At 32.3% G+C, this 24,940-nt stretch overlaps 1 protein-coding gene across 13 annotated transcripts in view; it reads left to right on the top strand.

The window, feature by feature from the left end:
• LOC129005578 (muscle calcium channel subunit alpha-1-like) overlaps window positions 1-24,940 on the top strand; it is a 304,273-nt gene that overhangs the window by 94,244 nt on the left and 185,089 nt on the right. For all 13 annotated transcript variants that reach the window (XR_008491839.1, XM_054434499.1, XM_054434502.1 and 10 more), the window contains exons 2-5: window positions 6,939-7,218; window positions 14,962-15,067; window positions 17,196-17,335; window positions 21,830-21,936. Coding sequence is in view for 12 of the 13 variants with exons in the window: in XM_054434502.1 (XP_054290477.1) it covers window positions 6,939-7,218; window positions 14,962-15,067; window positions 17,196-17,335; window positions 21,830-21,936 (633 nt within the window). In the remaining variant the exon portion in view is untranslated. The remainder of the gene's footprint in view (window positions 1-6,938; window positions 7,219-14,961; window positions 15,068-17,195; window positions 17,336-21,829; window positions 21,937-24,940) is intronic.

Raw genomic sequence — 24,940 nt, 5'->3', positions numbered from 1 at the left:
GGAAGACAGTATTCAATAGCAGAGAGAACTAGCGACTTGACTATCTGGACCCTAGCGTCCTCAGGCAATAGGTATCTAAGCCTATACAGTCCGCGTAATCTACCCAATGCCTTCTGACACGCATTTAGAGCAAAACTAATACACCACCAATGTTCAACCTAATACATTTAGAGCAAATGTATTAGGTACTTCCTTTAAAACTCAACCATGGGCTAAATCAAATTTGCAATAGCTTTTGAACCGTACTTTTTACGGTAATAGTGGTTGTATAATTTAATTTATAGTTAAACGGGCTATAAGTAAAATTTAATCAAAATCGTCATAGTACTTTTGTTAATATCTGATTTCCGTTTTTTTTTTTTAGTTATGTGGGGAAATCACTATTAAAATCCAAATTAAAAAAACCCTGGAGATGCCATAGATTAGTACCAACATAATAGAGTTCATTAAACTTTAACCAAAGGTGCGGTATGTAGTTCTCTACACATACATTGATTGATTGATTGATTGATTGATTGATACACATTAACAAACATCACTTGGAAAACCACTTTTTTTGGATTCGGAGAGACCCAAAACGAACATTTCCACTCAAAATTACAACTTGAAAATAATTACGAAAACAATACTTTCTCCGTATACGGGGGAAATGAAAAAAATTAAACGCTTGGTATTCTCTGGAGAGTTTTTGAAGTACATTTCAATAGTCTTCCTTACAATAAACATTTTCTTTAACACCTTGTATTTAAATTGATGTTTTATCACTAATAAAAAAATTCCAAAACCATAGTAAGCCTAATGCGAAAATCATGAATCCATTGACGCATCAGTGAAACCACAGTTAAATATTTAGGTGTCTTACTTGTTTAACATTGACGGCCATACCCTGTTATGCCACTTAATGCCACAGCCCATGATCCATATAGAACCGTAAATGTATTGTTGTTTAAGATATATATAGTTTAATTGAGAGTGTATCAATAACCAGGTATAATACACTTATGAATATAAATTCAATATTTGTTTCTGCAATGAATTACATAGAGAATTTAAAGAATATCAGGACTAAGGTGCATGGTTGTTTTGACGAATGACAGCGTGTGTTATCACTACATTAAATTTTTAATGGATTTGAGTTACGTAGAAAATTGTTATTATAGTATTGTTAGTAATTGTTTTAGAGCCATGGCACATTTATATACCAATATGTGACTAAGTATTGTTTTAAATGCATATCATATCGCTGTGTATTGTTGTTTCAAACGTATATCATAACGTTGTGTATTGTCGATTCGAATGCATAAAAAAGGAACTTGGTGTATTGTTGTTTCAAATGCATATCACAATGTTGTGTATTGTTAGCGAATTTCCCTATAGGGAATAAGCTATTACCGTAGTACTCATGGTAAGACCTGGACCCGGGACCGATTTACTTTTTCGTTTTGAGATCCCTAGAGGCCAAAAACACCATCCGTTCAAATTCATATATATACAGGGTGTTTGGTACTCAGTGTGAAAAGATTTTTTTGGTGTAAGTACAAAGTAAATGCAGTATGATGATGCATATAAAATGTCCCAAGTCTAAAAATTAGCTTCCCAAAGAATTATTTTATGTTTTTCAAAAATAACTATGTTTTTAAACTTAATACAGCTATTTCTCAATTACCTGTAAATGGATTTGAGTAGACAATGTCATTTTCGTGTTCTACATTAAATTTTGAATAAGAATAATACAAAATGACAGATGATCAGTTGTAAAAACTCCATCGTAAATAGATTCAAAGATAAAAATTAATTAAGTTTAAAAACATAGTCATTTTTTAAAAACATAAAATAATTCTTTGGGAAGCTAATTTTTAGACTTGGGACATTTTATATGCATCATCATACTGCATTTACTTTGTACTTACACCAAAAATTTTTTTTCACACTGATTACCAAACACCCTGTATATCTATATATATATTGATATGTTAGCCTGTATCTTCAATAAAGTCAATAAAGCCTGTAATCACATTAAACTCGCGTAAGTAATTTTTCCATGTTATATTTATATATGTGTCCGTTAGCGCGATAAGTCGAGCAAAAATCGTCCGATTTTGATGAAGTTTTGTACAAACGTGTAAATCTACGTCTATTCGAACGAGTTAGCGAACCAGCATGATCGGACTATGGGAACAGGGGTTTATGGGGGGTTTTATGGGGTAAAAATTGTTTTCCCATTTTTGACCCTAAACACTTAAAATTTAGCATTTTCTTTCCAAACTATTTTGTAGAGCTTAAAAAAACAAATAATTTGGTATAGCCTATTGAAGCGTGGTTATGCGCCTAATAGTTGCGGAGGAAATTCCAAAAAACTGTAAATTTAAAATTCCCATGTTATTCCTATGGAGAATAAGTAAACTGTTGTTGTTTGCTTGTTTATGAACATATTTTGATCAAATTTAGAAAATGCATTCATTTCATACTAAACTATTAATATTTAAAAAAAACACCCCTTTTTACCCTCCCTGTTGCAGCAAACCTAAGTACTTATTAAACTAGTGTTATTTAAATAGGGAATAAATGTGATATTTTTAAGGAGACATTTTAGTGTAGATCCAATCAGGCAAATGAAAATTCGCTTAGTCTGCAGGTTTGCTGCGGCGGGGGTATTTTTAAACACATTCTACTTCATGGTGTAATACATTTGAAGCTAAAATAAATACGTACCTTGTGCTCAGTTTGTTTAACGACTGCAGTAAGTGATGCAGTTTTGTTTCGTACATATATAAGAGAACACCCGAACGTGGATGGTTATTATTTATTTCTATGCGAGTTATTATGTTCACCCTAGAGCAATATGTTATCTCTTCTGGATCATTTATAACGTGTATAGTATCGTTTATTCGCAATATCAGAATTTAAGGCTACACCGTTGGTAAGTATTTGTGATTATATGCTAAGGGTGATGATATGTTTACTTCATCATATTTACATAAGTTTTATACCTAAAAAGAAACATTTACTAGTGAATTTCCCATATAGTAAGCTATTGCCGTAGGTCTCATGATAAAGCCTCGACTCGGGACCGATTTACTTATTCATTTTAATGTCCCCAGAGGTCAAAAACACCATCCGTTCGAATTCATATATGTTTATGTACATATATATATGATGAGTTCATACAGGGTGTCCCACGTAAGGTGTCTCAAAATGATTACGAAAAAACGGCTTAATGTTCAAGGATGACAAATAATTATTTCCCACTAAATCGACCCCAAGGATTAACGTAAAAATATTTTTAACTTTTCCCGATACAGGATGTGCCAAAAACTGAGGGTCACTAGTTCGAATCTCGGAATTTCCAAATGTAAACATATGCCATGTTTTACATAATTTTAAAGTTATGTGTAGACAAACATTTTGGCGAAAACAGAAATCAATTATCTTTTCCGTTTCAAAATGGTGGGCAATTTTTTGGAGGAAATCAATATTTTTTTAATACTCTGTGTTTCCTATACCAATGCACCTAGCCCATCTCCGGTTGAATTTTCTCACTCGTTATGAAATTAGCTTTACTGTGATGTGCTACAAGTGACGGTGTTTTGAAATCATAAAAATAAAAAATAAATGATTTTTGAATATGTGTAAATACAGCCGTTAAAAACCAAATGGTTGCCGTTTTAATACTACATATCATTGTTATTTTTCTACATCAATGACTAATATGCGACATTTGTATATTACCGTTTTGACTTGGTGGCTTTAGTGAATTACCTATTTGATGTAAGCGGTAGCGGTAGGTTAAGTTTTAAAATTCAAGGGAAGAAATTAACTTTTATAATAAAAAAAAGTAATATACTTGAATACACAAAAGTATGTTCCAGCCCTTTAAAAGGATCGACTGTATTTATGCAAATAGGTAAATGAAATCTACTACCCTTGAAGTAAAACTTTTGCCAACCCTCTTTTTACAACGACTCTAAGGAGCTATTTATTGCAAACGTTGTTTAAACTTTACGATATTGATTTTAGGAATCGTGATTAATCAGCCAGTTGGAAAAATAGGAATTTTTACATTTGAACATTACTATAGAAGGTGCGTGTTTCTCTAGGTAATTTTGATAATATTTACTATTTTTTTATACATTTTTAGAGTGCTTTAGCTATTTTAAAGCTACGCTCTCCATAATAAAAGACCCTGAACATCTTTAAACAATTTTTGTTTTTAATTTGTTTTGAAATTTTTATCATTTATTAAGGCTAGTAGTTATTAATAAAACTTTATATAGCTTAACCTTACTGCAATGATACTCGATTTAGCATAAATATGGCTTAAAATAACTAACGTGATTTAGCCATTATGATTTAATGCAAAATTATAGAAGCATATGCAGGGTAAGATTTATCTTTGTTTTAAATTATTGTTATATTTTGCACTTTGACCATTGCACAATAATGCAGCCCATGGCATGAGGCTCAGAGGTGCTAGATTAACTCGATTATTTCCCCGAGTCCACCAGTAAATTATACACGCTGTGGTCATGACAGGTGCTAACTATGAACCGACAGCCCAGTTAGTCAATTGGCACTGCCAGATATCTGCCAGATAAAACTGTATTGGTGGAAAATCTCACTCCCAGCTAATCGCAGCGATTTCAACCCAAAATCGTTCTTGGTTACATGAATTATTTTCATTTTTATCATTTTATATTTACATAATATATTATGTACACCATGTTTATGGTTCTACGTATTTATTCGGTACATTTATTAACAATGATTATATAACTGAGCTCGGTGAAAATCCATGAATTAATACCAGCCGTTCATGTTACGTAAAATAATATCCATTCTACATCCTACATTCTAATTACCTATTTATATCAGCTATTTTAAAGTTTCACTCGGCAAAATGGAACATCAAAATGGGGGTTTGAAATAAATTATATGGCAGAAATCAACGCAACAATCAAAACTTTGGGCCGGGATATGATAGTTGTTCTGAGGTAGTGATTTAAGCGATTGAAGTAAAATTGCTTTCGCAGTGAGTGATTTTAGCGAATATATTTTAATATAACCAGAATCCAGATAAGATTTAATTTAATAACCGTTAAAACCCTCAACCACTATTAAATGTTTAAGATAAAGTAATGATTGCAACGCGACTTCAGTAAACATTTTAAATTTGAAAAGATTTTAAGATCAGATAGGGGTAAGAATATGACACAAAAAGAACAACGTCGACATCCAGTAATTTAAAATACGTTTGAATGTCGTTGAGAATATATCCTGGCACGAGTGGTCCTGATGAAGACGATCAAGTGTGAAAGTGAAACGATTTTCATCCACATTGATGGTGGTCGTCAGTAGATGTCTTCTGGATGGGAAAGCAGAAAAGGTTATATTAGACAGGGTACATTTGCTTAATGCTGTATGGGTCTTATGACTTTTGGCATATGTTACTACATAAAACTCAGTGTTATTCTACAAACATTAGAGGAATTGACCGGCCGTAAGAATGATGTAGACGATTTATGTATTAGTGAAATTCCCTATATGGAAGTAGCTGTTACCGTAAGTGGCACGGTGTAAGACCTAGTCTTGGGACCGACATATGCAGGGACCAAAAACATATTTTGTTTATATTTTGATAACATTATTGGTCAAATTTATTTATTTTACTTTTATTTTAAGAGGCTGACGGTCTCCTTTGCCTTGTATTTGCCTATCCACATAGGACCGTGCGTGAGTGGAACGTATCCAGCAGAGCAAGGGGTAAGCCGTTACAGTAGGCCTATAAGGGGGAGTGTACTGTACGAGAGTTGTTACAAAGTAGTGGCAGGTACTAGGATCCGAACCCCCAAGAGGCCTTGGGCAAGTCTGTGGCACTATATAACAACTTACCAAATAGTGTTCCATACTACATACTACAGTATACTATTAATATTTTAGGGGAAACCCCCTTTTCCTTTCCTGTAGCAGCAAACCTAAGTACTCGTTAATGTATTAATAGAGGTTTGACATTCTTTTGAACTGTTTTATTTGGTTCTCAACAAATCTATTAAATTTTCAAAGTGTTTCAACAATCACACAAAACATAATGTTTGTATATATTCTCTATGTTGTCGTTTCATTTCTAAAACTGCGGAGTATAAATACATAGCCTACTTAGGAATAATCGTCAACAGCAAAAAAAACTAAAAAATATTTAACGTTGTTATTAAACACACAAATATTGTAGTTTAAGTGCTTATCTTTGACTGAGATTTTTTTTAATTCTGGGGTTTGGCGATTTGTTTCCACCGCAATAACACCCCAGTAATTATTGAAAGGAAACGACAGAAATAATATGACTTTACTTTTTAAAGCATCGCTCTTATCTCAAATGTAATGATTTACTTTGAAAACCTTAATTCATACAGAATAACATGATTTTTCAATACTTAGAACAAAAATGTTACATATTATTAATTAACTGGTTTCATTCAGGCGTGAGCTTCAACAATATCATTATTTTTCACGGAATTGACGAAATCCACAAAGCTCCTAAATGTGCAATTATGTAACCAATTTTATATTTTTATCTTTTTATGTTTATATCTTTATACATACTTTGATGTCTTTATTGTTTTATTTTTAATTTTTAATAGATCTTTTATTTTATTCGTGTTCATTTGCACCATTGACATTTTAAATTTTGTTGTAAGGGACGGTCTAAGACATTGTAGTAACAGTGTGATGGTAATCAAAAGCCCAACTTTCATTAATTAATAGCCCAATAAAAAATGGCATTTGGGTCCAGAGTAGTCTTAGAATCAAACCAGCGACCTTCCGATTTGGAAGCGATCACTATGAACACTAGGCTTCCTAGACAACCTATTAATTGTTGTCTTGGTTTGTCCATTGTTGTGTGTGTTTACAGACGTGTTTTACAGATTGTTGTCTTGTTTCAGCTGTCACATCGGGTGTACACTATGAGTTGTCGGACAACGGCAACGGCAACGGCAAGCCCCTGTCTACTGCTTGGCAGACGGCACTGAGCGCCACAGCCATGAGTGCGGTCAACAACAACAACAACAACAACAATAACAACAACAATGCCAACAAGCAGACGCCCAAGCGGCCGGTCAGGAGAGGGGTGAAACCTCCCCCAGAACGGCCGCAAAGAGCCCTCCTCTGCCTCACCCTTAAGAACCCAGTGCGGAAAATGTGTATAGACGTAGTCGAATGGAAGTATCCTTTTCAAAGATAACGTAGAATAGGAGGTACTAGTAGTAATATCATACGTTCGAGTTGGCAAAATTGATATTTGACGCAATGAGTGGATGGAAGAGGAAAGTGTGGTTACAATCAATAGCACAGTTGTCTCACTTAGGTTCTCGCGGATTCTAAACATGCACAGCTTATTTCTGGTTTGTTATTTTTAATTCAAAAAGGTGTAGGTAACTTCAATCATTTTTGCAAGAATCTATAATATTTCATATAGTTGTTACAAAAAGATTTAATAACAACAATTGCTATTTTTAAATATAGAAAAATCAACTTTTATACTCTCACCTCGGTGTTTGTTCTATTAAGTTTTTTTTTATTGTTGTTTTGAGTTATATAGGGTATCTAGACCATAAAACCACCGGGTACTTTTTTGGTACCCTTGGGCAATAGCCGCCATCTTGGAAAATGGCGGAAAACGTAATTTACAGTGTAAGCTTTTACTTTAAACGCTGTTATCAAAATAACATGCTATCTACAGCAGTGCAAACGCTTTTACAATACTCACACTGAAATTCCATGCAGGAAAATATCATATTTTAATTAAATATTTTGTGTTTTAAGGCCAGTATTTCTTTTTAAAGTTAATAATTTAGATAAAAATATGTTCTATCCCTACTTTTTTCATCTTTGTGCTAAAATCTTTGAAAAAAGGCCATGATACATGTAACAAAAGTTGTAGATCTTAAAATTGTGCATCCAATGCACCTAGGGATCTTTGTTGGATCAATGATAACTTTACAACAATGTGTAAAAAATAACTTTTTCCTACAGTCACCCGACAAAGTTGGCTTCCTTGTACTGTTTATAGTACAGAAAGCTGCTAATTGCTGTATATTTATACTTTGCCGTACGGTTTATACTTTGTCGTACGGTTTATACTTTGCCGCACAACAGGATTCCAACGAAACAACACAAAACAGCGTGGTTCTATTATGCACGTAATGTGACGTAATCCGTGTACGCTTGGAAATAGGTTGGCAACACTTAAAGATAATAATACTATGAGCAGCTGATTGACTATTATAACTACGATTTAACCTGTCATTTCGTGTTTATAGTTTCGGTATTTCTGAACTTTCTGGACTTTTCTTTTAAACGTTTTTAAAACATTTCTACGTACTTAATAAACAAAAAAAATACCTTTAAAGAATTTTTTTAGGCGCGGAAACCACTTCAAATTGCAAAAACATACGGAACTATATTCTCAAAACGCGGAGCACATTTCTTGCCGAGGAAAATTAGCGGAGTGATACGGACCGCGGGTACTACTTTCTCTAGGGTACCATTTGTGTTGCTGCTGAACCTAAAACGTGTTGTATAGTGTTTGAAAGACTAATTATTTATATGCTTTATAGTGACTGTAGGAAAAATATAATGTGTAACACGAGTGAAAAAGGCCTTTGCTGCACTCGAGATCATTCCGCACTCGCCTCTCTCGTGTGCAGCAAAGTGCCACTTTCACCACTAGTTACACAAATAACTATTTTTTTAATTTTTCTATGACAATTAGGGGTATCTAATACATGAACATAATTTATATAATCCTTCCTAAGAATAATCTTTAGTTCTTTTCTACTGTTTTTGGTATCAAAATGCTCAATAAATCAACGGCTTTCATTTACGCTAATTAAAATTCAAATCATAGGATGTAACTAGTTATGGACCCCCCAAAAAGAGTAATTTTAATTATAAAAAAGTCTCATCAAAGCCCTATATCTTTGGTGATTATTATGCTATGTTTTATGTATTTATATGAACACAGTCGGTAACGTACTAGCTTTCATGGAAAATATTAGTTATTGGGTTTCAAAAATGTTTAGATATAGATCATCAATCAATAAATCAATAATTTTTCTTGTAATTTGTGGATTTGTAAATTGGGAATAGTCCGGCAACCAAACAGGGAATTTTCCTTGAACCCTGTTTTGTTCTATTACGTTTTGTAAAGATGATATTTTATTTTGGTAGTATATAGATGCAGAAAATAGCGGGTACTTACAAAGTACCTTTGGGCAACTTCTATAATTTGAGATAATAATTGTCCATATTAATAAATAAATCTATTAATTTAAAACATGGTAATTAAGCTATAAACTACGCGTTTTTAGTTCGAATATCATGAAATTTTTTATGAAACCTCGTTATAATGTTACTTATAAATTTACCAGATATTAGCCATATCAAAGCTGTTTCAAACTGGCGGCGGAAAACGTGGTTTTTATCTTTAAGAATTGAATTTTTTGCCCAATTGAAAAAAAAAACTTGTTATACGACCTTGTTTTAGTGTTACCGGTACCTATAAGCGAACAAAATATAAGTTTTGCCAATTTAAACCTGAGCTTCTATAAGTTACTAGCAAGACACATTCTTTACATCATTATTATGGCATGTAATAATAATACTCGATTATGAAGTTAACTGAATTCCCGTAGCACTTGTGGCTATGCTTGTTAGTATTTGCGTCACATTGAAAAAAGACGATAAGTTAACAAAATTAATAAAATCGATTTCAACATAGTTGAGTTTTATTATTTTGTATTGTAACATAAATATTTTATTCATATAAAATTGTAACTTACATAATAGACCTACATGTAGGAATAACTTGTAAATAACGTTTCAGTAACCTTAGTGACTATTAGCGATTTCTCTATAGGGAAGTAGCTATTACCGTAGGTCTCATGGTAAGACCTAAGCCCGGGACCGATTTACACCATTTTGATGTCCCCAGAGGCCAAACAAACTCTTTCGCTCAAATTTATATATATGTATAGAAAATTTAAAACATAGTTCATTTAAAATCCCATGGAGAATATTGTAAAATATTTTAGTTGGCTTGTTTTTGGATATATTTTTAATCAAACTTGGCAGATTTGTTTAATTCTATACTAAGCTATAAAAAATTATAAAAATAAAGAAATATTTTAATAAAAAATACTCTTTATTAGTTTCCCTTTAGCAGCAAACCAGGTACTCGTCAAACATAAATGTAAATTTAATAGATAAATTGAAAATCAATCCAGGCAAATGGAAATTTGCTCATTCGTCAGGTTTGCTGCAGCGGGGGTATTAACTCATTAATCTACACTGTCATAGTCTTCACTGACGTCTTGAATTTGTATTTTTCTATTTAAACAGGTATTATATCCACAATGACAAAATACTGTGCAAGGTAAGCCTGAGTTCACGCAACTACATATATTTCAATTCTGTTCACTGGTGCATATCAAACGCAACAAAAAAAAACTTGATAGGAATAAACCAGGTTAGGTTCATATCTGAGTTTACCCATAGCTAACTGAGGTTTTCTTCACCAAAATGAATAACACAGCTCATTTAGATCTTGAGATAAAGATCTTTAATAAAAGAGAGTCCTTAAAAATTGAAAACCTAATGTTAGTTAGAGGTCTACAACTCACCTTAAGCTCTACATATTTAAATGAAAATTGTCTCAAATGAAAGTTCTAAGTTGACCTAGTGTTTTTAGATCAGAACGAATAACATAGTACACATAGCAGCTGAGAAATATGTCTTTAAATACAGAAGGAAGTTAAGAAACAACAACTTTTATTCTACGTTTAAGCTTATAACTTGCCCCAAACACGTCAGATTGCAATAAATAATAGCTGAAAAGTACCGCATTAACTCACTGAGTATTCCCATACCACAACATACAATATCACGTAACAATAACACGAGACACAATCATTAACCAAAGATAAATTGTCAAAAAATCAAATTTTTATTGTTTGGGGTCCGCAACTCATGTTCAACTCAGCCGATTTTAATAGTCAATGGCTTGGATTAAAGCCAGTAACTCACTGAGTATTCATAGTATATAACATTTCATATAACGTAATTATAACCTGAGATAATATCTTTAATTAAAGACAAATCTTGGAAAACTAGAATGTTATTTGGTTAAAGTTCTATAAATCCCCTCAAACCCGATAGATTTGAATTACCAATGCCTCAAATGAAAGCCAGTAGTTTGCTGAGTATTTTTTTTTTTTTTAACATAACATCGCATAATCAGTACTCGAGTAACAATCTTTTTTTCAAAGAAAATTATACAACCATTAAAATCTTTGTTGGTTGAAGTCTTGTAATTCACCTCCGACTCGTTCGTTTTCAGTGATCTACATGTCAAATGGATGCCAATTGTTTACTGAGTGTTTTTATTGCAATACATACAACATCTAATAATAATAACTCAATGGGTTGGTCAAAATTTAAACTTTTATTTTTGAAAAAATATTGTTTCTTTGGAGTGAAGAAGAATAGATCGGCCTTAAAGTCCTTAAATATACACAGTTAATAGTTCAAATTAAATTTGATAATTTTACAAACATTTTAATACCAAAAACAGCCAGAGAGAAGTGGCGGATGGTCTCAGGAAGGATGTTACAATTTTATTGAACATATAAAATATCCTTATTTTACATTGAAAATCAATAAAAAAATTATTTTCTAACGCTTTTTTCTGGCGTTACCATTGATCCAACAAATATCCAATAGATGTATTCGATGCCAAATTTAAAGCTCTACAAACTTTATAATGTATATTATAGTCATATTTTGAGTAATTAAGGCGCAAAATTGAAATAAAAATAAATATGATATTATTTTTTTATAAATTATAAACTTTGACAAGTAATACTGACCTTAAAACAAATTATATATATTTAATATATGGTATTTCTGAGTAGGGAATTTAACCATAAACATTTGACAATAACATGCATTGTTCCATCTTAAATAGTTTTTTTTATTACATTGGTTTAAGTAAAAGCTTACACTGAAATTTACGTTTCCCGTCATTTTCCAAGATGGCGGCTGTTGCCCAAGGGTACCAAAAAAGTACCCGGTGGTTTTAGGGTCTACTTACCCTAGATATTACATATCAACAATAAAAAAAACTTAATAGGACAAAACCAGGTTCGGGTCAATTCTGCCGGACTAACCAATTAAAATGTTTATCAGATGACCATCAAGTGAGGTCAAATTCTGTAACTATAAGGTACATTTTTGTATACTGGCATCAAACATTAATATCTACTTGTATCTTTAATTGATATACACATATCCTATAGGAAATATCTAGGGTTCTTCATAAATAACCTTTTAGTTCATTTATGAACTTACTAAAGTTGTCTTCTTTCATAATTCTGCTGCCTAGGTGCCTTAAAAATTGTACTCCTATGTAAGTCGTTTTCACAGTTTTAAGAAGAATATTAAGATATACGATCACGATGTATTAAGGGTTGTTCTTATTGAATCGTAAGTTATTAATTGATTTTAAGTTCCATTTTTTGTTACTTTCTATAGAAAGCAATCGGATTTACATTTGTATTTCCAAATATTTTATGACCTGTAAGAGTGTATGTACAACAAACGTTTTCTATTAAGTATTTATATAATTTTAGAAAATTCTTTTATAGTAGGATCAGAGTCTGAATTTATTTCAGTGAATCTTTTGATCAAAGTTGGCTCTAGCTGTAAGCCTGAGTGATATGGGAATAACTCTTGTATCAACTAAATTCGAAATCAAACTCAAAATAATAATTAAGCATTGACACTGTTTGAATATAACGTTTATTACCAAACTAAAACAATTTTCAATGAATTGTTTACTTACATAGTCTTTACTGGTTATTATCTCGATATGTAATTAAACTGTGCTTTAGCTCAGGAACAGCTCAATTATTTGGAAAGTCACCTGCTAAGTTCCACAACAGTTTATAGAGTAGGTAACATGACAGTTAAGTATTAAAATTCATTCCGTTGTGCTGTTATTTTCATCTGAACCACATGCAAGTTTGGTGGAGCAAACGAGTACAATGTTGGACAGCAATGAAGCAATTTTAAATTGTTTTAACAAAACGTGGCCAGTTTATTGCAGTGTGTTAATACCATATTTTTTCTTTCCGTAAAAACACACTTTTAACGAAAAGAAATCTTGGTGTCAATGTTACTAGGTTAGATACTTATATTTTCTCTTCGCGACTACATAATTATTTAGCTTTTAAGTGTAATAAGGGAAGCAGTATTTTACATATATATCAATTTATGCTATATATGTAATGGATATTATTGGGATTAGGGCTACTAAATATAATTGATAATTACAATTTATTAAAAGGGTACTAATGTTTATGTGTTTAACCGTTTATACAGAGTGTTCCACGAGAGGTGTCTCAAATTGATTACGGAAAACGGCTTAACCTACAAGGATGAAATAAAATTATATTCCACTAATTGGACCCCAAGAATAACGTAAAATTTTTTTAACTTTTTTCCGATACAGGGGTGCCAAAAACTGAGGGTCACTAGTTCGAATCTCGGAATTTTCATATGTAAACATATTTCATGTTATACGTAATTTTAAAGGTATTTATTAGTCAAACATTTTGACGAAAACATAAATTAATTATCTTATTCCGTTTCAAAACGGTGTGAAAAATCAATATGTTTTAAAACTCTAAGTTTCCTATACCAATGCACTTAGCACTTCTCCGGTTAAATTTTCTTACTTGTTATGAAATTAGCTTTACTCTGATATTCTACAAGTAAAGGTTTTTTGAAATGACAAAAACTAAAAAAAATATTTTTGAAAATTTTCAAATGCCCATCGTTCAAAATTTTCAAATAGAAACATATGTCAAAAGGCACATCATTTTATAAGTTTTTTTTTAATTCTGAACAACTTTGTAATTTACACTTACTTCGTATCTCTTTTAGTTTTTGTATAAATAACTAAAACCCCAATTTTCCTATATCAAATGCATGTTATTTGAGATTAACACTAATGGCACCATTTCAGAAAAAATGTGTGTTAAACCCAAATAACATGCATTTGATATAGGAAAATTTGTTTTTTTGTTATTTACACAAAAACTAAAAGAGATACGAAGTAAGCGTAAATTACAAAGTTGTACAAAAGACGTATAAAATTATGTGTCTTTTAAGATATGAACATTTTGAACAATGGGCATTTGCACATTTTCAAAAATATATTTTTTTATTTCTTTTTCATTTCAAAAAACTTTTATTGTAGCATATCAAAGTAAAGCTAATATCATAACAAGTAAGAAAATTCAACCGGAGAAGTGCTATGTGCATTGGTACAGGAAACAGAGCATTAAAAACATATTGATTTTTTCTTCAAAAACTGCCGCCATTTTGAAACGGAATAAGATTATTAAATTCTGTTTTCGCCAAAATGTTTGTATAATAAATACCTTTAAAATTATGTATAATATGACATATGTTTACATTTGAAAATTCCGAGTTTCGAACTAGTGACCCTCAGTTTTCGGCACACCCTGTATCGGAAAAATATTTTTACGTTATTTCTTGGGGTCGATTTAGTGGAAAATAATTTTATTTCATCCTTGTAGGTTAAGCCGTTTTTCCGTAATCAATTTGAGACACCTGTCGTGGGACACCCTGTATACATATATGTCTGAAATTATTGTAAATTTGATATAGAAACTTTAAAAAATCGTAACGTTTGTAGAGCTATTGAAAATAAGCTATAACTATACATGGTTTAATATTATGTGGCTAATGGGTGATGGCTAATATTCATTGTTATTTATTCTAAACTAGGTAAATTATGATTTTACAAATAATTAACTCCTAGCTTAAAGTGTAAATGAATGCAATAGGTTTTTATTGATAAGTTTTCCTTAACAGGAACAGACCGTTCGAATGGTTGATTCTATTCACAATTTTTGCCAACTGTGTGGCACTGGCAGTATACACCCCTTACCCTAATAGTGACTCGAACAGCACAAACGCTTATTTGGTAAGTTGTTCACACTTATATGATACGTTAGATTTCATGAGGTAAGTATAGATGGTGGCCGTTTTCAGTTTCTGATGCAACAATTATCATACAAAACTGCAGGGAATTGTTTAAATTATTGTTAGCGTTATGAAAATAATGTATCTAAATCGATTAAAATAATCAATGAATTGCAGTCGAAAATTTTTAACGGACCACAATTAATTATTAGTTTCGAATTCTTGATTAGCAATCGCGTTACAGACACAAATTGGGAGACGCCTTAGAGATTCTCGTTTGTTTGGTAAGATACATATCTGAGAATATTATAATACGACGTGAATAGTTATAATATTCTAGTCATAGTGAATAGTTATAATATAATACGCAAAAATAGTCAGATTAAGCATAACTTTCAATTTCATATACCATTCACTTCATATATATCGGTGGGCTATATATTTTACATACAAAAATATTTCGAATCTATTTGCCTTCAACAGTAAAAGCATATATTGTGAAATGTATTTTCTAAATTTTCCGTTTTAGTATCGTGTTGACTATTATTTTATTAGATATTTATTAGTTTCATAGGCAGATTAAGTAAAATACTATTAAATTGTATGCATTTTAAAAACTATAAATAATATACCGATCATAAGTGTTACGCTGTTAAAGAGCTTTGAGATTTAATTAGATAACTGTAAGAGTGCAATTTGGCTCTATGACGCATTCTAACATTTTGTCAGCTAAGCTGTCGAAAACGTGATAACGATTACATACTTTCAAAAGCAATACTGATTAGACCATCGATAAAAATCAGATATGAAATACATTAAATGTAATGCAGTTTATACTTAGAATAATTAAATATTTAAAACACGTAATTTGTAGAGCACATTCGGTAAAATCAATTAAAACACATTACATCTACAGTGTTGGCATGAGCTGAACTAGGTAAAGAGAATCTTCATAAAATATCCATCTTGGTGAAAGATGTCTCGCAAAGATACGTGTCGTTCCAAGCAATAACTCAAAACTCACTCTTACATATTCAACACTTGCAGGAAATATTTTGTACTAGCCTATACCAAAGTTTGTTTTGTCCTCTTAAAAGGTTAACAGTAAACATTTTTAGCTGTTTAACTGTAACAAAATTGTTCTTATATGTCTGAAATTATACTAGATATTTTCACAATATAGTAGTGCCAACAGAACAGATGATACTTGCACTACTTTAGTTTTATTATGTACAATCAGTAAATTGTTTACCAAGCAGTAGATTGAGCTTTTCAATCAAAATACACACACTATCAATACACTAAACGCTATTATAGGAATACGTTAGTTTTGTACTATTTACTGATACTTTATTTGTATCACATTATGATAAACCTTTTCTGATTGTGACACAAAAAGTGTACATTGCCAAGTACTGTTCAAGTTGTTATAATTGTTATAAAACAATTGGTTTAGAATATACTTTAAGTGAGATAATGTTAAATCTAAAATATTCTTAGTTATAATTAGTTTGTTAATTATTACATTTGCTAGTTATGTATGTTATATGGAATCACGTATTGTGTACATATTGTGGAAGAATACCTTCAAGTTTTATTTTCGTTTTAGAAAACTTTGAACTTTAACAGTAGTTTCACTACATTGGCGTTGCAGGTTCCCAAAACTTCACCACCGACTTTTACCGGTAACAACAGTTTCGCCAATTTGCAGAAAATTTCATTTTTATCTAAAAAGACAGCACAACTTTAATGGTTACTCAATCCGAATACCTTTACTATTAGCAGTAGACCGGTTTTTGGGTAGGCCTACTTAGGCCAAATGAACCCGAGCGGCCCCTGTGTAACTTCCCTGTAATCACCGTGAAATCGTGAAAACTTCCTGTAATTGTGGAAAATTAGGAATTTAATATTTAGGAACTTAAATTTCATTTATGTTCAAAATTTTTTTTACAAAACGCTGTGGCTCTTGTTTGCTTAGTGGCATACCCGGTACTGACTATTAGTATATATACAACTTGTAGAGCTCTTTTTAACCTAGTATATCATGTTTATGACATATCGCGTTTAATCTATGCTTCAAGGGATCGTTCCCATTACCTATGTACTAATGTATTATGATCTTGTTGCAGGAAAAGATTGAATACATTTTCCTAGTGATATTTACTGTAGAATGTGTAATGAAGATAGTAGCTTATGGGTTTGTTGCTCATTCCGGTGCATACTTGAGAAACGGATGGAACTTGTTAGATTTTACAATAGTAGTCATAGGGTAAGTAACAATAGTAAATGTATTTCATAAGTAATAATGCATTGCAATAATAGCTGTTGAAATATATAAGTTTAAGGTATACCCTCCCTTACTGGAAGAAGAGGTATTCTGGTATAGTTTAGTGTTAATTAATTATTATTGAACAGTGCATGTTAATAATATGTCATAGTTACTTAATAATAGTCTATATAGTTACTTATTTAATGAGTAACTATAAATTCAATCATAGAATCACATAAGGTATCAGATTTTGCATAAAAGTATTTGTTTTAATTATCAGTCTCTTCGTCTCTTTCGAGTTCCTGAATTCCTGAAAGATTAATGGTAGGGCGGTTTTAGGTTAGTTAATTTACTCTTTACAGTCTTTAAATTGATGGTTTAATCAATAACAATGTGAATAATCACATCTATACTTTGTAAACACCGTATTATTTTAAATCATAACATCTCAAAAATTGTGAGTGGTTACAAATATTCAAATTGTAAAGGTTATACGTACTTTATGAATGTATATACAGTATATTGCATTAAATATAATTTAATCTAAGAATAATGAATGATTTGTAATGGTGTTTGTAAATAATGTCCAATTGTTCTATCATTTTAATTTCATGATGGCAAGTGATACACGGCCAGAAGAATAAGAAGATATTATAAAAATCTGGGAAATATAATGTAGTTTCCACTGATTACAATGTAATAGACAATTAATTAGACTATCCATACTATAATACCTTCGTAATAATCGAGGATTACTATTACATTGACTAGACTGTCTCGTCTAAACAGGGTGTTTAGTTTTAACGCAAACCAAATCATAAGAACCGTGAAACACTACTTAGGGACAAAACTCTAGCTTATAATTTTGTAAATTACTTTATTACCAATCAGCTTTTATGATTTTTTGCATTTATATCTACAATGTTTAGTCTTTTGAAAATTTATTTTAAAATAAGACTCAACATGGTGTTTTTGCTAGCTCAAACAGTATGTATGTATTGCAGTACAAATACATCAAAAGCAAATTACTATATTGGTCTTATGCCAAGAAATATTTTAAATTATGTTTCCAGGTACTGTGTCATTCCAGTATAAAATACCTAAATTATACAGTATATTGTACTTGTTAGAAATTTAGGAACTAGATCTGTAGAAAACAAAAGGCCTAGGCCTACAATGCAAAAATTATCTCTCTGAGCTTGCTGGGAAAACACCTTGAGTCTGATTCCCAATAAATAAATCACTGTAATACCAAACTGTGTAGGAATCAATGCAACAATGCATATAAGCTAATTGGCAATTTAGTAATGGATACGGGGCTACCATTTTATAAGCGTCTTTGGTCCTTAAACAGGGACTCTTGGTAATTGTATGTGTACTCGTAATTTGGGTTGCGTTTAAAAAAAACCCTGATTTTGTTTATCTAAATATTAGTTCCTTTTTTTCACTTCCCAGACAAAATTAGAGATTTTTCGGGATCATTTTGTTAGGATATAACTGAATAAAGCAAGGTAACATGTAAATTATCGTTTTCACGTAGGTTAAAGTATTACGTTTTCCAAGTATGATATTTTGACGATGCATATCATCAATATTAAACAGAATTCATGCAAAAATGGACTATTTTAAAAACTGCAAACAAAAATGCAAAATATTTTCTCTTTGAAACATAATACAGCATAGGGTTTTATCGTTGTACCAGAGACAACAAATTAAAGACTAAAAATATTATTCCTAAAACTGTTTTTGATGTACGAAACCTCAATAAGTTTTATTATTATTTTAAAGCGTAATACAACCTAAAAGAGTTATTTTTATCACTGAAAAAGCCAAAGAAATTAACCAAGCATCTGTTAACAAGTATTAAAAAATTCATAGCACTTCAATAAATTTAGGTGATTCGTGTTTTCGTGCTGCTCATATACCAATACTTCAAATCTTTATAACAATATTACGGGTTATTGATATCTTTTTTTTTTATTTTAATAGTTTAGTTTTGACTTAAAAAGCTGACAGTTATGTAATAATATTGTTTTATTATTCAATATATTAGGTTTAATTTATATTTAGTGTCACTTACTGTCTGTACTGTTTGTAATTATTGTATACATAAAATATATTGTTTGTGACTTGGGTTGTCTTGAAAACCAGTTATTTTTTTACTGAAGACCGATTTCAATCAAGGCATTATTTATTTATTAACTTTTGAAATGTATTAATATTTTTAAATTGATGTAAAAATGAAAACAGACGATTAACTTCATTGTAGGTGTTAGCCTCTGGATTGCCAAATAATATTAAAATAGGTTCAAACTAGTGTACATGTTGCTCGAATTCGAGCAATTACAAAGTATTACAGGAGTTATTTCAAAACGAATAACAGTCATATTTACAATGAGTTTAAAGAGTCAATTCAAAGATTACCGGTGTGTAACTCATGGAGATACTCACGATGTATATAACAGTAATTAACATTTCCTGTAAATATTGTATCATATTTCATAACCTGGTATTGCTTTTTAATGTTTTCTACAAACATTTCCTGACTTATAGCCATATAAGGTTGTCCATGTTTATCTTCGTTATTGATAAACCTAAAACATTCCGGCTGGTTTTCTCCTTCTCAAATTGCTTCGCTGTACAGGCAACACAGGTCATTGATAGAGGGCCAATTGAGAACAAAAAGTCGTTTTGGGGTAGTGTTAGGACACATTTGTAACCTAATAGTTGAGATTGTCCAGGGTCAGGTGCTGACTGTCCCACTCCACTGTTCTGTAGCTGCGGTCGTTATCACGATTATGCCTCCTGTCTATGTTTCATTGTCGTCACGTCGAAAGCATTTAAAAGAAGAAAAAAACAACAAATAAACTAATTATAGCTACACAAAACAACGATAAATGCACAAATTTAAGTTACAGTCATGCTAACACGATCCGCCATAGCGACAAAAAACAACAATAAATACGCAAATTTAAGATACAACCATACTAACACGATCCGTCTTGGAAGTTATGTTTACACAAACTGAAATAGTAAATAAATGTACTCAATGTGTTTCAATGAATTGAAAGATAAATAACAGCAATTAAATTATACAGCTGATCAAAATGTAAACAATTATGTTCTTCATAAGGATAACATGGGAACTTTCAAAGCCACTGGGGCAGAGCCCAAGGGACTTTTTCAAAAATGTAAGGCCAGTTTGCAAATCTACGCGACACGCTCTTTCCAATGAGACGTCAATGGATAAAATCAGCAAAGAAATGGCGGAAGAGTTCAACCGACAAAGTTTCATGTAGCGTATTAATTATATAGATACCTGCTATTAAGCAATCCAATGTTGTAAACACAACTAGTTTCGGTGCCTGTGTGGCGCCATCATCAGGCTGTACAAGGACCCTTTTCTTTCTTAATACGAAGAGCGTCATATTGTTTACACAAAAATAAAAATAATAAAATAAACACGAATACGAGACATTTATGGTAACTGATCAGTTACCATAAATGTCTCATATTCGTGTTTGTGTCGTGTTCTTATGTCTATTTATTATTTTCGTGTAAACAATATGACGCTCTTCGTATGAGGAAAGAAAACCGTCCTTGTACAGCCTGATGATGGCGCCACACAGGCACCGAAACTAGTTGTGTTTACAACAACATTGGATTGCCTACTAGCAGGTATTTGAACCTTTTTTAATATTATTTGGCTAACTCACAAATATATGTTATTAAAACCATTACTTGTTATTCACTTAATAATGTCTATTGGGAAAAGTCAAAGCATTTTTATCCTAACAACTCAAAGTAAAATACATTACCCTTAGGTCTAATAGAAATATCAGCTATCAGCCCAGCAAAAATGTTTCTATTAAATGACCAGTGTCCTACTGGGTTAGAAATGTTGTATGTGGGACACTCCTAAAGGTTCTGTTTTGGGACCCCTTCTTGATTAAATTTGCTCAAATTGAGTATTTTTTTGCACTTAGATAAAAAAAAAAAATACTTTAAACAGATACTAAAGTCTCATACATTTCATTTATGAGTTATTGGTAGTATGGTAAGCTTCTTGAATCATTATTTATTTATTCTAAACTTGTTGATTAAATGATTTAATGAGCGCAAATCAACCTCCCCAGACCTACTCTGGTTGCTTAGCTGAAAATATTAATACTGGAGTGCCTATTCCTATTATATGTTTCGTTGTTAGTTTTCCTAAGCAAACTATTATATTTTTTATTATTTATAAAACTAGTAGCCTATATATACAGAAATTTTTAGTTTAAATGTAATCTAAACCAAAAACCTGAAAAATATCCATACAATAATTTGTGGTTGAGGTTGAGTAATCCAGTTAGTTTAAGGTTATTTGATTATTGTGTTCAATACATGTATATTGACCGTGCATTGATTTTGAAATGAGTTCTTATTTGCATTTGTAGATTGAAAATTGATATTACATCACACGTGTTAAAGTTAATTATTTTCATTTCCCAGAATGTTAAGCACAGTACTCCAGAGCGTGATGAAGGAAGGCTTCGATGTCAAAGCTTTGAGAGCCTTCAGGGTTTTGAGGCCTCTAAGATTAGTTTCTGGAGTACCGAGTAAGTAAAGGAATACTTTCTGTACATTTTTTTTAGTATGTGCTATGGCTACCAATTCTATTAGTTGCAGCATTGGTTCTGAGGTTTAAATTTTAAAAGGAGAGCTGGTCTGTTGGTTGAGCAGCTAGGGCTTCGGTTCACAAAGTAAAAGGTTAAAATCCTGCCAATCGCCAATAGTTGTAACTATGTGATAATGTTAAGACCCTTTAGTTCTAACATAAAGTGATGTGTACAAAAGTTGTAGACTGGAGCCAATCGTCTAGAATCCTAGGATGTAAATAAAAAAAAAAAACTGTAATGTATTCATTCCTAGGGGATAAAATCTACACCTTATAAGCCTCGGATCTGCTACAAGTCGCGGGTGTGTCCAGGGTTCAATTTAATTTAATTTGTTAATTGGCTGGGCTCAGAACATACAATTTTATAATTCACTCAGTCAATTATTGGTCATCATCATTGCCCAAATTAAAGCCAATTAACCCCCTGTCGTGTTTCATTACAATTTAAGTTGGTTTGACAAGGTAATCAATCACACGTCACCTTACCTATAATAACCGTAGGTTAGCTGTGAACTACAACTACTGCTTGGGCGTTACTTACGCTCACAAAATAAAATTACTCCTCACTAAAAGGTTACTTCACCTTTTAATAAAAGCCGATAAATCGTAAATAAAGAATAACCATAAAGGAAATTAATTTCACGACTAACAACTATACTGGGCTTCCCTGAGATGTTTCACCCGGGTGTGACGTGGGGGGTGGGGAAGAGATCCCGATTAAATCAATTTTAAGTGAATTAGACTGGTTTTATTGTACTACATAAAGGACCAGAAGACGGGACGGATAACGACAAGGCCCGTCACCTAATCACTTCAATTTGACAAAAATAAAATATGTTCTGTACCAATAATTTAATGGATATGAATTATAGGAGTAACGATGGACATGAGCTGTTTCGCCCGTCCCCTAACAATATATTTAATCAAAATGCGGTAGTATACATTAATAAGTCTACACCAAGAATTATTTTTAAATCAAGAAACAACTAGTAATATTACTTAACAGTCTTGTGAAGGGTTTAACCTATCTAGCTTGGAACTGTCATAGCCAGCCAATAATTTCCATCCACTAAAAAGAAATAACAATAAAGCAGCTGCAATAATAATAGAAAATTAAAAATATACTATATGTAACATCGGATTACTTACTGGTAATGTCCGAAATGGGGACGACGACTAAGTTTAATTGTACCAATAGGTTGGCTAGACCAGAGCGAGTTTAGCTTAGAAGGGGATAGAAGTGAGAGAGAAGTGACCAGCTACACGCCGCGCCAGCCGATCAAATGAATCTTGATCCTTATAAGTCTTGGAGTTCTCTCACTCTGATTCAATGATTCAATGATTTATTTGGCCATTAAGCAAAGCAACAGGCTAAGTCAATACAATACAATACAATACAAAGTAAATAATAAATAGTCTCTTGATTCACAAATAAAATGCAAGTTAGATAAAAATAATAATAAGGAGAAATAAAACCATGCAAAACAAAACTGTAGCAAAACCATGCAAAAATAAAAACAGGCAAGAAAATAGCCATGCAAGGCAGTCAGTGCATGAGCATTACCTATAACAATACTGGTAGTCCTACTTTATAAAATTCAGACAGGTCATGAAAAGGGTTTTCTATCAACCAGTCCTTCATTACTGCCTTGAACCTTGAAATAGGCAAGTCCGTTATGGCTACTGGTAGATGGTTGAAAAATCTGTAACCTGAAACAGGGAAGCATTTAATTGTTCTGCCCAGCCTGTGTCTATGTGCAAAAACATTTAAACAATTTCTTGTGGCATAGTTGTGTACTTGGTTGTTTCTCAAAAGGTGCACTTCATTTGCCTTAATTTCTAAAAGACATTGAAAGATATATACATTATATACAGTCGTGATGTGGTTTTGTTGGAACAGAGGACAGCAGTGTTCCAGGTACTGGGCTCCACTCAGCACCCTGACAGCCTCCTTTTGCAATACTAGGATTTTACTTACACCAGAAGAATGGCCCCAGAGCCTGGTTCCGTAAATAATGATGGAGTGGAAAAAAGCAAAATAAGAGGCTCGAATGAATTCCCCAGACAAGTCAGTACTCAGTCTTCTGAGCAGGAATATGACCCTGCTCAGCCTACCGCACACCGACTCTATGTGGTCTCCCCAGGTGAGGTGTGGGTCCAGAGTGAAGCCCAATAACTTCACAGGTCCAGTCTTTTCACATGCCATGTCCAGACTGAAGGTCATTGATTGGGTTTTGGACTCATTCAAAACAAGTTTGTTATCATTGAACCATGAGGTGGCCATGACAAGAAGGCTTTCAACCTTCGATCTAGAAATACTGAGGATGGGATCCTTGGCAAACAGGGTAGTGTCATCAGCATAAAATATGGCTCTACCAGACACATGGTAGTACAAGTCATTAATAGACACAAGGAACAGAAATGGGCCCAAAATGGAGCCTTGAGGAACACCATGATTCACAGACAAAAGAGAGGAGTTTCTACCTCTCCAAGATACTACCTGTTGTCTATTGCTAAGATAGGATCTGAGCACCTTGAGTGCATCGCCGCGTACGCCATATCTTTCCAGCTTCAGGATTAGGATATTTTGTGAAACACAATCAAATGCTCGTGAAAGGTCACAAAGCAAAACTGAGACATTTAATCTATTTTCGAGTGAGTTGAGCACAGTCTGGAGAAGGGAGTCCACTGCCGAGACAGTAGACCTGCCCCTCCTAAAACCAAACTGAGCTGGCACAAGCAGGCGATGGTCCTCAAAGTGCTCGTACAACTGTTCTAGCATAACAGCTTCAAACACTTTGGCAAATATGGGGAAAAATAGCAATAGGCCTATAACTACTGACATTGTCATGGGCTCCTTTCTTAAACACTGGGACTACCCTGGATATTTTCATTGCATCAGGAAAAATTCCCTCTTTCAAACAAGCATTGATCACATTTGCAAG

This window comes from Macrosteles quadrilineatus, unplaced genomic scaffold (genome assembly GCF_028750875.1).
Source record: "Macrosteles quadrilineatus isolate MER2022 unplaced genomic scaffold, UCM_ALF_1.0 Scaffold_24__1_contigs__length_1734639, whole genome shotgun sequence".
NCBI lineage: Eukaryota > Metazoa > Arthropoda > Insecta > Hemiptera > Cicadellidae > Macrosteles > Macrosteles quadrilineatus.
Note: the sequence above shows the minus strand (reverse complement) of the source record. Positions and strands in the feature narration are given on the sequence as shown.